This window comes from Nicotiana sylvestris, chromosome 3 (genome assembly GCF_000393655.2).
Source record: "Nicotiana sylvestris chromosome 3, ASM39365v2, whole genome shotgun sequence".
Classification (NCBI taxonomy): Eukaryota; Viridiplantae; Streptophyta; class Magnoliopsida; order Solanales; family Solanaceae; genus Nicotiana; species Nicotiana sylvestris.
Genome location: NC_091059.1, coordinates 214,236,326 through 214,253,256, shown reverse-complemented (window position 1 = coordinate 214,253,256; position 16,931 = coordinate 214,236,326). Strand labels below are relative to the sequence as shown.

Below are 16,931 nucleotides of genomic sequence, written 5' to 3'. Positions count from 1 at the left end.
GGATCATACGGATCTATTAAAAACTACAAATTAAACAAATTGAAAGTTCTGCATAATATTCTACTCTCACCGGTTCATTTTTAAGTGAAAATAAGAAAAACTTTTTAGTATGTAATCTTAAATATATCATGAAATAAAAATAATATTATTAAAGAAAAATAAAAAGTTAAATTATTTTTAAATATAAATAGATGTCACTTTCGGAAGGGAGCCTTAAAGCAACAATAAAGTTGTCTCCATATAATCTATAGGTCAAATGTTCGAACTATTGAAATAGCCATCAATATTTGTATTAGGCTAGTCTATCTAATTCACCCCCTTGGGGTGCGACGTTTTTCAATACCCTTCGTGAATGCGAGATGCTTTATGTATAGGACTGCCTTTTGTAAACTGATGTTATTTTTTTAAAAGCTAAAACGGAAATAGTATAGCATAAAATGAAATAGATTGAATAAAACTTTAAAATACCAAGAGAATGAATAATCCTTTTTACATATTTGTTACATAAGATAATTAGATTTTTGAAATATCCAATTTTCAAATCTATGAAACATGAAATATCACAAATTTTGTGATAAAATATAATTATCAAGTACTAAACTATCATCGCATTTTCTATATGATATAATGTTATTTTTATGATATCAAATAAGAAAACATAAGAATTTCTCATTATTAGATCAAATTATGTTATTTTATTATTTTCACATTTATCTCATATAAAAGATTTAAATGATTTATTGAAATACTTGAAACATATATTTAATTGAATCACAATTTTAGTTTTCTTTTTTCTTATAATTTCTGAAATCCGGGCCCACAAAAACAAGAGGGTTTGGTTCGAGTTCTCGGATCCGGGTTCAACAAAGACGGCGTTCCTCCTCTTTCTCGCCAAAGCATATCCTTATAAGTAAACTGTTGGAAACTCTACCGCCGGTGAACAAATTTTCCTCCCCAAAGCCGTCGCCCTAATCAGTTCCCGTTCACGAATTCAATTTCCCCAAAAAATCCTGTGTTCTACTTGTTAATTTCGGTAATCGATCTTCTTCTAGATCTACGTCAAGATGGTGTTAGCACAATTAGGGGGGAGCATCTCGCGTGCTCTCCAGCAGATGAGCAATGCCACAATCATTGACGAGAAGGTCCTTAACGAATGCCTCAATGAGATCACACGTGCTCTTCTCCAGTCCGATGTTCAATTTAAACTTGTCCGCGATATGTCCACAAATATTAAAAAAATTGTCAATCTTGATGATCTTGCCGCTGGACACAACAAGCGTAGGATCATCCAAAAGGTTCGATATTCTTTTTCTTTACTTTTTTTATATCCATTGTTTAAACATTTTCATTACAGGCTGGAAATTAACTGCATTCTTTCAATTGTATAGGCTGTGTTCGATGAGCTGTGCAAGATATTGGACCCTGGGAAGCCTTCATTTACACCAAAAAAAGGGAAACCTAGTGTTGTAATGTTTGTTGGTTTGCAAGGTGTGTTCATTTGATTTTCTACTTTAGTTTTATGTTCTATGGTATTGTAGCAAAGCTAATACCTGAGCTAGCATTAATTTTTTATTATAATGAAGAATTACAAGCTTGTTTATTTTTCAATTACAAGATGGTATTCTTATTTATTTGAAATTTCGGGCAGGGTCCGGAAAAACTACAACATCTACAAAATATGCTTTTTACCACCAGAAAAAAGGTTGGAAGCCAGCTCTAGTGTGTGCAGATACATTCAGAGCTGGTGCATTCGATCAATTGAAGCAGAATGCAACAAAAGCTAAAATTCCCTTTTATGGAAGGTATATCCTTTTCTGAATTTATTAGTTTTATTCTTATCTCCCCAGTACACACGTTTAGAAGCATGATTCCCATTCTTATCTAATAAGTAATGATGATCAATGTTACTCTGTTCTTCTTCCTGACAGAATAAGCCAAAACTCATCAATTTTTGCTTGGTTAATTAAATCAATAAACCATGCCATAGGTTCATAGGAGTTGCCAATTTCAAAGTGCATTTTGATTAGGTAAGTGGAGGATGAAATCTGAGAAGCATTGCCTGGTGCATAGTGAAAAGTGAATGGTACTTTGCTAAGAAATGTTACAAGATTAAAGTTGATTAGCTGCCAGTTGCGCAAGAGTCATCATCTACTACTACAACATTTTCTTTAAAATTGTTTTAAGCTGAATTTCCCCAAAAGGGTAAAGGAGGAGGGAGGAAAAAGCCGTTCCTATTGTTATTAGGTTGTAGGAATATACAGTTTACCTGCTTTGAATAGAATCTACCGTTGTTGTGTCTCTTGCTGAATAGGACTGAACCTGTAATTAATAGTCAAGTCCTTTTGAACTGCATCATTGTTCTGATCAGCACTACAGGTCATCTTGGTTAAACTGAACAAATGTTTCTGCAACAGCTATACAGAATCAGACCCAGTCAAAATAGCTGTGGACGGTGTAGAGACATTTAAGAAGGAAAATTGTGATCTAATAATTGTGGATACCAGTGGGCGCCACAAACAAGAAGCAGCTCTTTTTGAAGAGATGCGACAAGTTTCTGAAGCAACGGTATGTTTTACTTTGCTCTAATTTTTTTTCCTTTAATTAGATGCTCATCTTATCGTTTTCCCCAGAAACCGGATCTCGTGATATTTGTTATGGATAGTAGCATCGGACAAGCTGCTTTTGATCAAGCTCAAGCATTTAGGCAAAGTGTTGCAGTTGGAGCCGTGATTATTACTAAGATGGATGGCCATGCAAAAGGAGGTGGTGCCCTAAGTGCGTAAGTATTTAATGACTTGGATGTAGCCTTACAGTTTTTTCTTCTTATAGTTCTGGGTACTCTGCCAAATATGGAACATATGTTAAGCTCATGATGTCAGTTATTTAAGATTAGAAACTTCACCTATGGTAGCTCAAAGTTGCAGGCTGCTGCTGTTGTTGTTGTTTTGGGAGTGATACAGGCTGTTAATTTGCTTCTTTCTGGTTAAGAGGGAATCTCTTTCTGGTTACCAGTTCAAAATACTCTAGTAAACCATAAAGATACTCTGCAGAAAATGAATATTCTTTATCCAACAAGATGTAGAAACTGATGCTGAACAATTGATGCGATTGTAACCGTGAAAATTGAACTACTGCTTAAGCCTTGAAATTTCAACAGGCGATTTGGCTTGTACATAGGTATTAAAGTTGCTTTATGGTTCAAAAAGCAGCAAAATTGCAACTTTTACTGCATCATGAAGAAAAAACTTTTACTGCCTCTTTAGCATATATATGCATCTTTTGTTTACACGGATTTTTTTAATATTGTGGTGTCTCGGTCAAGTTTGCGGTCTTGCGGGCACCTCGACTAATCCAGTAGACAGCTTGTGAAGCCCACAGGCACAAGTTACCGTTGTAGTCTTGCTCACCAAGGCAGGAGCAAATGGGCTCACATCTAGTGCTGTAACTGGGATACAGAGCTTGGGATATCCAGGTTGTCACTCTGTGCCACAACCACTAGGACATATCCCCTTGGGGGCTTCACAAGGATTGGTTATTGATATTCTCAAATTATAAGTAGGATCAAGTTTTCTCCAAATGTTCTGGTGAATTTTTATGGCCTGTTTCTTTTGATTTATATATTTGCTCTTTTGCTCTTTCCATATGCAGAGTTGCTGCAACTAAAAGTCCGATCATATTTATTGGAACTGGTGAACACATGGACGAGTTCGAAACTTTTGATGTTAAACCATTTGTCAGCCGTCTTTTAGGTTTGCATCTCTTCTGTTGATATTTTCAACTTTGCTTGGACTATGTTCCTCTTTCCACTGACATTGACTTTGTTCTCCTGAAATATCTACCAGGCATGGGTGACTTGTCTGGATTGGTGAACAAGATACAAGACGTGGTCCCAATGGATCAACAGCCTGAGCTTCTTCAGAAGTTATCAGAAGGACATTTTACCTTCAGGATTATGTACGAGCAATTTCAGAACATGCTTAAAATGGGTCCTCTTGGCCAGGTTTGCTGCTCACATACATTAATCTGATTCCCCCGCACTTCCTCTCTCTCTCTCTCTCTTCTCTTTTGAAACTTGGCAAATTTTTTCTGAATGTTATATCATTCATGACACAAATCTAGAATAAATATTTTTGGTTTTCTGGCTTCTTTCTGGAATAAAGAGTTTTGGTGTTAGGTTTTAAAACCTACATGAAAATACAAGTTGGTATTAGAAATCAGTAATTTCAGTCTTGGTTTCTAATTTCTAAAATTTGATTTTCAGCCTTCTTTTTGTTCATTGAGGTAAGAGGTTGATACGTTTCTAGGCCAATTTTATTACTTTACGCGTTTTGAACCTTATGGGCAAACAGTCCCCCCCCCCCCCCCAAATGCTCCCACCTTGCTTTTTCTCTGTTTTGTTTTTTAAGTTTTTCAATGGCAAATTTAGTTGCAAATGAAGATGTTTTCCTAATATTTCTGAGATTTCTAACCATATGAAGTTGGTTTCGATGGTTTAGGGATGTAGTAATATCATTTCAGAAGTTCATAACTTCATATCTGAAAATACTACTTTTTTTTCAATATTAAATCTAAAAACACAGTTGTTTTCGATAGCCAAACCTAAAATCATTTGTTTCCAAAACAAATTCCCAAACCATACCAAAAGAAGAATTTTGGTTTGGAGAATTTTCATTATTTACAGTTCGTTAGGAAAAAACAGCTTTCCTATAATATATCACAAAAGCTTACAAGGTCATTTTTTTTTCATTGTTCTTCTAGAAGATCTCTTAGGCTTGTTTCAATTTGTCCTTGTTCTTCTGTTTTAGAAACCTGTAAATACTGATCTATTAACTTGAGCAAGTTGAAGATCATTTGGAGCCTGCTAGTTGATTGGTAGATTATGAATCCTTCCAAGAATTTAAATTTGTCAGTAGGCAAGTTATTGTTTACACGTAAACCTTTTCATAATGTTGATTTTAATTTCCTATAGTGCTATCCATTGCAAAAATCGTAGGGATTTAAATGGCAAAAGGATTTCGAATGTCACCAAATGTTGAAAGAATTTCTTCAAAAAAAAAAAAAAATGTTGAAAGAATTTGATATCCACTGAAAATAGTTGGAAAACACTTTGTAGGGTTTTGGACAATATTTGATTGAAGTTGAAAAATATAATTTGAAAGTATTGTCTTTGAGCAATATTTTGGATGAAGTTGTAAAAAAGAGTTTGAAGCTGATTATGAAAAAAAAAGGTATTTCAAAGTTATTGTGTTTGGACTTGAATTTCACTTGAAAAAAAGTTGGTAATTGTCTGAGTGAACCATTATATCATTTGAAATGCTCCTCAAACAAGTTTTTTAATGTTTTACCAATATTTCAAATATTGAAGTTCAGTATTTGCAAATAAGGATGTCCCATCCATTATTTGCAAATTATTTATGGTCAAATATTATTGTTAGCAATGAGACTTAAACTCGTGTTAATTTGTTAACTCAAATTAAATTGGATCCTATCTAGCTTTTAGCTTGACTTGCCGATCAAGACTAGATGCTTCTCGAGGAAACATTGATATACTGATGCTTGTTCTTGGTAACACATTAATGGATTTTAAATCAATTGAATCTAGTCTGAGCATTAATTTCTTTCCACAAGTATTTTTAACGCATGAAACATTAGTTTAATTGGATGGGAACTCGTCAGCTGTTCCCCCCTCTTTGGTCTTTTTTCTTTTACAAAGCTTGTGCATGCCTACTTGCTTTTCCTTCTAGAGGTTGATTGACATCATTATTGTTGCACATCATTGATGTTCCTTTTTTGAGGTATAGGTGTTTTCAATGCTTCCTGGATTTAGTGCAGAGATGATGCCAAAAGGTCGCGAAAAAGAAAGTCAGGCAAAAATTAAGCGGTATATGACGATGATGGACTCCATGACTAATGAAGGCAAGTTAGCTACATTTTATTGAGTTTCAGTTAAGCTATTTATACACCTCACTTAAGATAATGTGTAACCTTCTCATTTGAAATTGATTTCATAATTGCAGAATTGGACAGTACCAACCCAAAGCTTATGACTGAATCTCGAATCATGCGTATAGCTAGGGGATCAGGCCGCCTAGTGCATGAGGTGATGGAGATGTTGGAAGAATACAAACGACTTGCCAAGATATGCAGCAAGATGAAGGGGCTTAAGATTCCAAAGAAGGGAGAGATGAGTTCCTTGTCCAGAAACATGAATGCACAAAACATGAGCAAAGTTCTTCCCCCTCAGATGTTGAAACAAATAGGTGGTATGGGTGGTCTACAGAGCTTGATGAAACAAATGGGTTCCGCGAAGGACATGATGGGTATGTTTGGTGGTGGAGAGTAATAATGTGATCACAATCAAAGTACAGTTTTACGAGTTAAATATATAGGGAAGTTACATTGTCAATCCATGATTGGTAGTAAAGAATATAACCAGAGCTGCCATTCCCTATCTTGGAATTTGTTGGAATCAGATGTATTTGGTGAATTTGGTTGATTTAGAATGATGAAATGTGGTATAATTTTGTTGCACTGCTTGATTTTGATGATCCACTTTTATAGGTGCGATCTTTTCAAAGCACTTTCTCATGGAGGGTGGCGTGTTGTCATCCTTTTGAGCAGCCAGCTTCAACTCGTTTAGTGCTATTATAGCTTAGGGCTCTGCTTGTAAATTTTCAGTAAGCTGGATGACATTCGTCGTTGAGAGCTGCACGTGGTTGAGAAGGCGAGAAGCTCTTGAATTTCCAAGAGTGGCACAAACTTCTATTGCAGAGCGTGGTAAAACATTTCAATAACCACTTATACCGTGGTTCTCTGCAGTCTTGGTTTATAGCAGCACAATCGAAAGCTTTATTTCAAACTTACATCTTCAATTGCAATTTTCCAATTAGTCAGGATTACATGATGGGGAAGGAGTAAGCCATATATACAAGGTTATTAGAGAAGTAGAAGAGAGAGGAGGAGAAATTAAACAAGCTTATTTACATATTATAGATACGTGCGTTGCATTTTATAAATTATCCCTCTAAAAACTTCGTAAGAGCCGTCTTTGTTGGAGCGCTTTCTTCTTCATTGTCCTTCAATCTATTAGCTGTTTGGAGTGCATAACGAATGACAGAGTTCATCTGTTTCCTCAATTTGGCATTGTCAACGTAAACATCAGCTAGCTGTTTCCTCATTTCATCCACTGCTGTCCTTGAATAACCTCCATCAAGATTTCTACTAGCAACAGTAGTTTCAACATCTTCTGCAAGCAGCTGGGCCTGTTTAAGTCAAGAAAAAGATAAGCAAAACATTGCAGAAATATGATACTTTTTGGTGTGGTCTTTAACTGTTGACATACGCTTGCCCCATGGGCAGAACTTCAAGGTCAAAAGATAAAAGTGTTGCCCATTGGGCAAGCGACTGGAAACACTTGTTAAACTTGAAGTTCTGCCCATGGGGCAAGTGGGGCAAAAAATTCAAGACTATCCACTTTGAGGACTATTTGTGTACGTCAGCCGTGTAAGTAGAAAGAATGAACATGTTCATATAGCTTTTCTCTCATTATCATAATGACTCGGCCAACCAACACAAGGTACAAGTGCAAGATATAACCCAATTATGTTACACATTACATTACAAGTAAAGGATAGCTCGTCAATTCTGATAGACATCCACATAGGGCTGGATCTCGGACATTCATATTGCTAGTTTGGTAGGTCAACATAAAAATGGCTCTACACGATATAATACTATGATATTATCTCATATAACCCAGTTAAAAAGACGCTCAGTCCACACAAGCTGCAAAAGAAATGTTTATAACCTACTCCAATTGTTCAATCAATACCGTTTAGGGCAGGAAATCAATTCTTTCGTATTCATTTCCACTTTTGCTGAGATGTTTGGGATGTCTATCTATACCTTAAGAAGAGACGTAAATGATCTCAAGCATCTGAGTAGAACATAAAAGGTACTATGTTTTTTTTGATAAGTAGAACACAAATTGTATGTAGAGTACTTCTGTTAGAGAAAATGCCAAAATGGTACACAATTTGGAGCATTTAGGAAAGGCCACCAAGAGTAACTCAAAGGTAAACACATAAAGGAAAGAGGCATACCTCAGCAAGAAGTAGACCTATTCGATTATCAGATGTTGACAGTATATCAATGGCATCAGAAGGGCTAGATGCCTCCAGGACCAGTTTATTTTCTTCCTCGATGAGGAAACTGACGCTGCATTCCTCAAGTCTATTGCGAACAATTTCACACTCATGCAGCAGCTTAATATTTGCAGCATTAGCACGTTCCCTAATTTGCCTTTCCTCCTTTAGAATCCTCTGAAAGAAAGCATCATTATCATAAGCACAGCTTATTGAAGTAATGGATGGTTGTTTGAAGAAAAATTTACAACGTCACCCTTTCCCCAGGAACAGAATGTGAAAAGCACATAAAAACCCTTGGTTTGACTTTAAAAACAAAACAAATCAACTACACTTTTACTCATCCAGCTCATTGAAAGAATGACTATGCAATAGTAAAGAACTGATCAAGCGAATGATTACTTCTACTTCTGCCTTCTCTTTTGCCAATTTGCAGAGCTCTTGCTTCTGTTCTGTCTGGGAAGTTCTTAGAGATTTAATCTCCTTGATTAAAAGTTTGACATCTGCTTTGGACTTTGAATCTGACTCCAAATGGTGTTTCCGCAAGCTATTGATCTGCTGTTGAGCAGCACTCAACTCTTCGTACAGTCTTTCATTCTCTTGTATTGTGATTCTTTGAGTTGATTCCATTTGAACCTTGTCAGCCTTAACAATTTTCAAGAAGAACTTGCTCACTGTCCAAGATATAGAAGAAATATCCCATTTTGTAATAGAAGAGAGTGAGTATACCTGTTCAGACGTCAGGTTCAATTCCATCTCCACACATTTTCTTCTAAGTTCCTCCATATCCCATAGCATGTGAGTAAATTTTTCCCTCTCCATTTGAATTGCTTGTTGCAGGTTCTCTTTGCCACTCTGTTTGAGAGATTCAAGCTCAATTTCCAAATCTTTAACCTGTCAAAGACCACCCAGATGGTAACATTCATAGCATCATTATCATAACACAAAATAGAGAAGCCAGGAGTAACATAACTCCCACACATCAAATAGAGAAGTAAGCCGTTAAAGTAAGTATGGGTCTACAGGTTGAGATAAGCTTCTAAGTGGTAAAATGTTTGCTAATTATATCCGTTAAAATTACCTGGCCCTTTCATAACCCTATTTCCTATTGTCCACCTATACTTAGGATGGAATAAGGAGGAAGAGGGAAGTGTGGCATATTATGTACGGAAATATCTGAATGAAGCTCTCTTTACAGTGAGGAAAGAGTGGTGGCATGTTAAGGAGAAACAAGTCATGAGCATGTAGGGGCTGAAAATTTATGAGCATAGGAAAGGAGCTTGTCATTAGAGAGCTTAGCTAGGGATAGGATATTACAGGACAGGAATGGCAGAAGACAAAAAGTTGGGAAGACTAGCTTTTCTGGGGCACTGTTGGAACCAATTGTTATTCTGGAAACTTTAAAAGAATTAACTGAAATTTATAATATTGATATAAGAAAAGGGCAAACAGAGGACATCTCATGATGCATCACTGCAGTAAGCAAAAGACAATTTGCTGAGTAATGTATGACAATATACTCGGTCTCTTATTATCCAAAGTAATATATCTTAATCTCACAATTCTACATAGGAAAAAAAATGTAAGGTTGCATGTCTGAATTGCAGAATTTTGGACAAAGAATCACACCTTCGTGGCAAGATACTGTCTTACAGCATGCTCTTGATTCAGTCTCATCAGGAGATCTTCCATGTCATTTTTTGCTGTGGCCAGCCTCAGTTGCATAGCACTAAGAATCCTATTCATTTTAGTTTGTTCTTCCAATTGAATAACAACTTTTAAGCGGCCCGGGAACTGTAAGTCGGAGCTTGCCGGTGCATTTAGTCCTTCTAAGAGTTCAGAACCTTCAGCCGAGTCATATGAGGTATTTCTCAATGCTTCAAGCTTCAGGAAATTTGAAATGTCAGAGATTCTTTCTGAAGAAATGTCAGTTTCAGGAGTCTGTTTATCATGGCCAAAAGCTGTAAGATTTTCTCTACCAGAGAAAAGCTCCATCTCATCCTTGCATACGACTTGAGCATTATCTATGATTCTCTTGGTGGAAACGTCACTGCTATCTCCTGTATAAGGCATTTTTGAACGATTCACCTGGTTCCCTTGTTCAGAATCTTTTGCTGGCTTGCTATCACTATGTACAACTTCAGAAATTGCTTCAACTGAAGGGGTGAAACCCTGGTAAAATGCTGCGTTGTCAAGTTCGCGAAACCTGCTCATGCCCTCTGTTGGTGATCCCAGCTCAGGGGTCCCATAAGCAGAATCATTGCCGCAATCAGAAGCAAATGATGATTGACCAGCAAGCAAAGAAACATCTGAACTATTTGAGAATTGGATCGATGGAACTACGCTGATGGATGAATTCACATCTGCAACGTTCTGATTCAACTCATAGAATGCTGAGAAGTTCATAAAAGAAAAAGAAAAAAGGTTTACATCAATTCAACGAAGATCTGGTTGATAAATCATAGAGTACTGGTTGATTACACAACTTTCATCTGTTTGGTGAAAGTACAAGAAAAAAGCACAAGACAGGGAGACACCTACATGACCTTGCAGCTGCTTCAAGCTCAAGAAAGATCCCTATGTGAGCACTTCTTGATAACTCGATGTCAGACAATACTTTCGTCATCCAATCCTCCAATAAACACCTACGCTGAGATGAAACCAGCTTGAGCACATACCAAGATTTATTCCATATTAAAGAACCACTTATTACCAGCTCATTCCTCAAGAACAATTTTCAGGTTAGGATTGATGTCATCATGCAACTATATTTTTTAAAAATTAAAAGAGAACGATAGAAATAGGATGTTACTAACTTCTTCCAAAAGCGCATTGCTTTGCATTCTCAGAAGCCCCTTTGAAGGAGCGGGGGGCAACTTTTTCTTTGGGAATTCTTTCTTCAGCTGCAACAAATGAGAGGTGTGAAACTGCAATGTTAAGTGATCAACTGGATCAACTAATACCATATCTAGAAAGTATGGAGATTCAGTCCAATATCCAATCAATTCTTAATGAAGCCACAGATGTCATTTATATGCACAAATAGAGGTAGAAATATTATCCTACTTGTTACACTATGCAGGATCTCGAAGAAACTAGCTTACCTCTGACAATAGCTTTAAGAAATCACTAAATCGTCGTAGTATCTCTCGCGTGGTTGTGAACCCATCAGGTGATTGTATACCAATTTGAACCCTGTACAACTGTTCCAGTTCGAATGTCAATATCTCAAGCAAGAAACAATAAGTTTTCCAAGTTATCACGGAGTTTCTTTTCGTTCCTGAACGAAAATAGACTATGGTAATCCCCCATTGGACCAGGTACAGCTCATTATTAAAACGAAAAAGAAAACATCTAAAGATCTTCAAGTTAAACTCCAATCCTGGATGGATTTTGGATGCTAATATAGCTTATTCCTTTTAAAGTGCTCAATGCGTTAAAGAACCCTGACTCAAAAAGTTCACAGGGAAATACCACTACAGCAGCCGAACCTCTGGGGCGTGACAAGACAGTCCAAGAAGGAATAGTGGCACAGTAACTCCATCCTGTTTGAGAATCATGTGGCCAAATGGTATCATGTCCATCCTGTGTAAAATAAGGGAGCACTCATTTGAAGATGCAATGAAAGTTCTCGTACCAAATTTAACCAAATGTCTATGAAAATCACTTCAAGCTTATCTTCACAACTAATCAGGGACCCATATGTATTAGCAACAGATTAGACAAACTGCAAATCAGATTAAACTGCCAATAGAATCTTCAAATATGACAGAGCAAGCTAACAATAGTTTGTCCAGGTTTAAAGGAGCTAATGATTTCCGAAGATTTTAGCATTGACCTACTGCTTAGAGAAAACCTAGTGGATCACAATTTTGCCTCAATGTGCAAATTTAAAACAAAGGGAAGTAACACGCATAGATTAAGATACTCCTCAATTAGGCTGAAACAGTGTCTTTATCCATAATCCTGGCAACTCACTTCCCTTAAGAAATAAGCATTAGCTCCTTTTGTCTCTGCTCACTCAGGCTTCAGAGAATATAAACTTGAGTGACTTGCTGTTTCTAGGGTATGCAGTTCCAGGATATCATTAATTTCACACTTGTGCCAAGAAGAATTTAACTTTCCTTAAGCAACTAGAAAAAAGCAAGTATGTGCTACTGCAGACCAGCTAAATTTTCATTTAACCAACATTATGTTCCTAGATAATAACGTAATCATATATAACCAGGAACCTACACGAAACTCCAGCCACGAACTCATTAAATATTACTGCACATCAATACTCATATCGAGAACAAACAGAAACAAAGCTGACGAAGAGGAAAACGGAGAATTTATTTACCCAAACACGAGGGGGAGGACTCCAATCCATTCCTAACGGAAGCGGCGAGGTGCCGTCGTGCCGATGCTTAGGTGGACTCCTTAGACTTTTGCTAGCTTTGTCAAGCAATGAAGAAATCCTCGCCGGTTGTAATTCCTCGTCGTCGACGATCGACGAAGTGCGAGAAAGCGAAAGGGATTCGATGAAAGTGGGATCATTAAATCCCAAGTCCAGAAATGAGTAATTACCGTAGAGGTTCATCGCCAATAACAATATATTTTGCGGTAAACTTCAACTCAGCTCCGGCAGCTCTCTTCTCTTCCAAGTTCAACTGCCGAATTTAACTTCCTTGGGCTCAACTAACGGTCCTATACTACTGTTTCTGTCTGTCTGCCTTAAAATATCAGAGGCAAAACTGAATGAGAGACTGGACCAGGCCCGACCCGTTTTGACCTCGGACCTATCGGAGGCAGCGGCCCATGGTTAGTTCCAACTTAAAAAAAAAGGATTACAACTTGTTTGGATGGTTGTTACATATCGTTTTATAATGTATCGTATCGTATTGTATTGTATTGTAATATTTAATAAATATAATATTTGGATGGATTGTGTTGTTTTGCGTCGTTTCATGGTATTGAGAAAAAGACAAAATAACGACGTGACCATACCAAATCGGTCGTCACATAAAGTGACACATTTCATCGTTACGTAACAACGAATTTAACGTACTATACAATAAAATTTAAGTAACAATCAAAACAAATATTGTATTTAAAGTAACAACACGATACAATACAATAGGTAACAACCATCCAAACAAGTTGTTAGTTACCTCCTATAACAAAAGTTGATACCTTATTTATTTTAAATAAATACCCTTTTAAAAAATTATATTCCATAGCTACCTTTTATTTTTTTATAGCCAAATATCTATTTATTGTCACCTCCTACCCTTAAGCCATAAAATAAGCTTTGTATTATTTTTGTCTCTCCACTCTCTCATCTTCCACCTTCATCTTACTACCAGATCTCTTCTGCAAAGCATCAAGTCCATCTAGTTGAAGGAAGGGATACGTTTAATGTATTCTCCATTCAGTTGAAAGAAGGAATACGTTCAAATCCATCCCCTACCCCATATCTACTCTCTCTCTCTCTCTCTCTCATCTTCCACCTTCATCTTACTACTAGAACTCTCCGGTAAAGCATCAAAATTAGAGTTTTCCGGCGAAGACTTTTGGGCTGCCGAGCAATCATTCGATATAGAAATTTTCTCTGGCGTAATAACGGCAACCGGAGGCAACATTGACGGCGAGCGAGGACTGGATATTGATACTGTTTCAACCTTACTACCGCCGCCGCAGACTACTTGTGCCCACGATGCTTGTAAACTCCGTCGAGGAGACTGTGGACTGCTCACGGTGGCTCCGGCTGCTTCAATAGTAAAGAATAGTTTTTTTGAAGCGCACGTGAGGGTATTATGGTAACATGAACAATGGCGTTTCGAGTCAGAATCGTGACCTCTCGACGAGACGACATTAGGGTTGTTCTTGAACAAAGACGACGGAGTTTGGGACTGAGCAACTTGAATTTTCTGTTAATATATTTCAATGTATTTCGTTGTTTTTCCATATATTTCATTATATTCATTATCTTTTTTATCATTGTATTTCAATGTATCTCGCTGTATTGTATTCACTGTCTCATTGTATTCCATGAATGTATTCATATATATTTTTTAATTAATATAATTTATGTATTCAGATGTATATATGTATTCAAATTGCTCTGTTTTTGTTGTATTTATCGGTTGGGAAAAATATTCAGCTTATTTTCTCTGAAGATTGCTATGTTTTTGGGGTATTTTTCGGTTGAGAATCTTTTTTATAACTGAAAATATAAATTTTGTGTGTTATAATTGAGCTTGTTGAGTTATATTAGGAGTATATTATGTTAATTGATTCATTTTCGATTAAAAACAATTGAATAGACCATGAATTGCACTATTTACGTTACTGTATTCACAAATACATATAGTGAATGCAGTCGAATATAATAATCTGTCTAGCTATAATCCCCTGTTTCACCCCGTGAATACAATCGAATACAAAAATCTGTCTAGCTGTAATCCCCTGTTTCACGCCTAGAAATGCTACTGTATTCATGAATACAGTAGCTTAAATACATCGAATACACTCTAAAAAACCTGAAAACATAGCTATAGGAAGTAATATAGTAAATTGTAGCTACAACTAGCTAATAACCACTAAACAATAGTGGTTTATGAAAATTTCTCTAAAAAAACAGAAGAGGGCCAAAAATGTCCCTAAGGTATTCAAAATGGCTCAATTTTGCCCTCCTTCCACCTATTGGGCCATAAATACCCTTAACGTTAGTTTTTATCTTAAAAATGCTCTTTACACTAACTGCTGACTTTTTGACCAAGTGAGATTTTATAAAATACACGTGGCACTATTCTATTGATTCGTATTTAAGGATATTTTTATTAGATCCGTCCCATAAATTTAACCCAGATTCTAAGATAGAAATCTTCATATCTCTTGTTGATTATTAACACAAAATTTTCACATCAGCCTAAGATCATCCATAATCCATGCGCAGGCAAGGCCATGAAGAAAGACAATATCTTTTGAGACACTCTTACAAAAACCTTGCAGGGAGATTGATTCATTGCGGATTTTCTTGACACAAATTTCGCTAGATTTTTCATAATTTTCGAACTTGTAAATATATTTGAATATCAAAATTAAGATTATTATAGTGTCCTGCTAGTTTTTCTTGGTTAATTTAAAGCTTGAAGGGTGGCACCATATATGAGTTGTAGACTAAAAAAAACAAAGCAACGTCACTAAAGGAAGTGTCGAAATTTTTTCATGTCATTAGTATTGTATAGGTCAAAATCTGACCATAGTGGTCGACCAAGATGGGATCTTGCCCATGTGGCGAAATAGCGAAGAACACCACGACCAATCTCGGGGTCAAATCATCGACAACATATGTCAAGTCAGAACTGTACTCGAGTAATGACGAAAAGGACAGTCGCAGGAGAGCATGTTGGTCAAAGACCACTAAATAAAAGTTCTAGGAACTATATATAGAGGGGGTGAGCACTAATGAGGGGGGATTTCTCTCTCGAGAAATCAAGAAGAATAAGAAGGGAAAAGAAGAATCCCTGGAAAAAGAACAATTTCTTCGCTTTTCCACTCTACTCTTTCTCTTACAATTCTTTTTTTGCTTAGAATGTAAATTTATTTTCCTCATATTGAAGGTAAGATTATACATCAATAAATCCAATACATTCTTATCCTTCGTTATTTCCTGCTATGTATGTTCAGATCCGAAGTTAATTATGCTTGGCTAAGACTTACCTTCTTTTTTATCGATAATTGGATTTGGCAAAAGGGTTTCAAGATTTTTTGCTCAAACAATTTGGCGCCGTCTGTGGGGATTTTTTAGCCAAATTTTTAGTTTCCTTCAGATTCAAAACTGGTGAATATAATCACCCACCCGAAAGAGTGGTAAGTAAACCTTACATGCTAATCCAGATCAGGATGCTATATAAAAGCAGAAGTTACAAACAATATCCACGCAAAACCCACACGAGAGGATGACACCTGCTGCGTAATCGTACAAGAGAATGGGCACATCCGGCCCTACTCTCACATCCCCCCCACATCGGATGATCCATGAACAAAGTATGACATGTCTCCCTTGTTATGGGTACAAATCAGACGAGATCGAACCGAGACTCGATTTCTACACTGCAGCAATTAAGGCAAACCCAACCCACGCAGAGCTGGGGAACCTTTTAAAAAAAGAAAAGAGAGCTGAATACGGCCGCCGAATCTAAAAACCACTATTCCACTTATCACTTAAACGCCAGGCAGAGCGAGAACCGCTATAAGGCTACCCTCGTTAAATCTCATTTTGGCTTACCCTCTGTTGTTTGCTTAAATAGGAATACAAGCGTTGCACGGGCAAGTGAGCAAAGGAGCATTCCAACTAGAGACAGTGGAAAGAAAACTACTACAAGATAACTGGAGTATCGTCCGTCTCAAACACTTCAGCCTCCAAAATATGACGCCCCTCAAGTAGTACTCCTTTTCCCTTACCTGGTATTTGTTCCAATTGGGTTTTCTCGGGAAGGTTTTTAACGAGGCGATGAGGAAGACGTCTCTAAATTCAAGGGATAATTCATCGCCCCGCCTACTGACGACCTCTCCAGGCCGAACGATGAAGGGACTAGATACATGGAGATTCAAATATATACATGAAACGAACGCATACAGTACCCCCAGTTAGCGAAACATCAATGTTTCATATTCCCCGCCATCATACTATCCAATGCAAACAAAATTAAGCAAACTGGGACTCACACAGGAAACGCAAAAAGTAAGCAAACTGGGACTCACCCAGGAAACGCAGAAAGTAAGCAAACTGGGACTCAC

General features: G+C 36.9%; 2 protein-coding genes across 2 annotated transcripts; one reads left to right on the top strand and one right to left on the bottom strand.

Moving 5' to 3' along the window:
• The first annotated feature begins 796 nt into the window (after positions 1 to 796).
• Positions 797 to 6,531, top strand: LOC104231836 (signal recognition particle subunit SRP54 1). The gene is made up of 9 exons (XM_009784897.2): positions 797 to 1,295; positions 1,389 to 1,488; positions 1,649 to 1,802; positions 2,415 to 2,565; positions 2,631 to 2,779; positions 3,649 to 3,749; positions 3,843 to 4,000; positions 5,802 to 5,916; positions 6,018 to 6,531. The coding sequence occupies exons 1-9, from the start codon at positions 1,065 to 1,067 to the stop codon at positions 6,341 to 6,343; spliced, it is 1,485 nt and encodes a 494-aa protein (XP_009783199.1). The 5' UTR covers positions 797 to 1,064; the 3' UTR covers positions 6,344 to 6,531.
• A 31-nt stretch (positions 6,532 to 6,562) lies between these two features.
• LOC104231835 (PX domain-containing protein EREL2) lies at positions 6,563 to 12,823 on the bottom strand. Its single transcript, XM_009784896.2, has 10 exons — positions 12,487 to 12,823; positions 11,619 to 11,729; positions 11,249 to 11,347; positions 10,961 to 11,047; positions 10,686 to 10,794; positions 9,774 to 10,537; positions 8,874 to 9,038; positions 8,547 to 8,789; positions 8,103 to 8,321; positions 6,563 to 7,262 (listed from the first exon to the last, which is right to left on the bottom strand). The coding sequence occupies exons 1-10, from the start codon at positions 12,724 to 12,726 to the stop codon at positions 7,017 to 7,019; spliced, it is 2,283 nt and encodes a 760-aa protein (XP_009783198.1). The 5' UTR covers positions 12,727 to 12,823; the 3' UTR covers positions 6,563 to 7,016.
• Between the last annotated feature and the right edge of the window lie 4,108 nt (positions 12,824 to 16,931).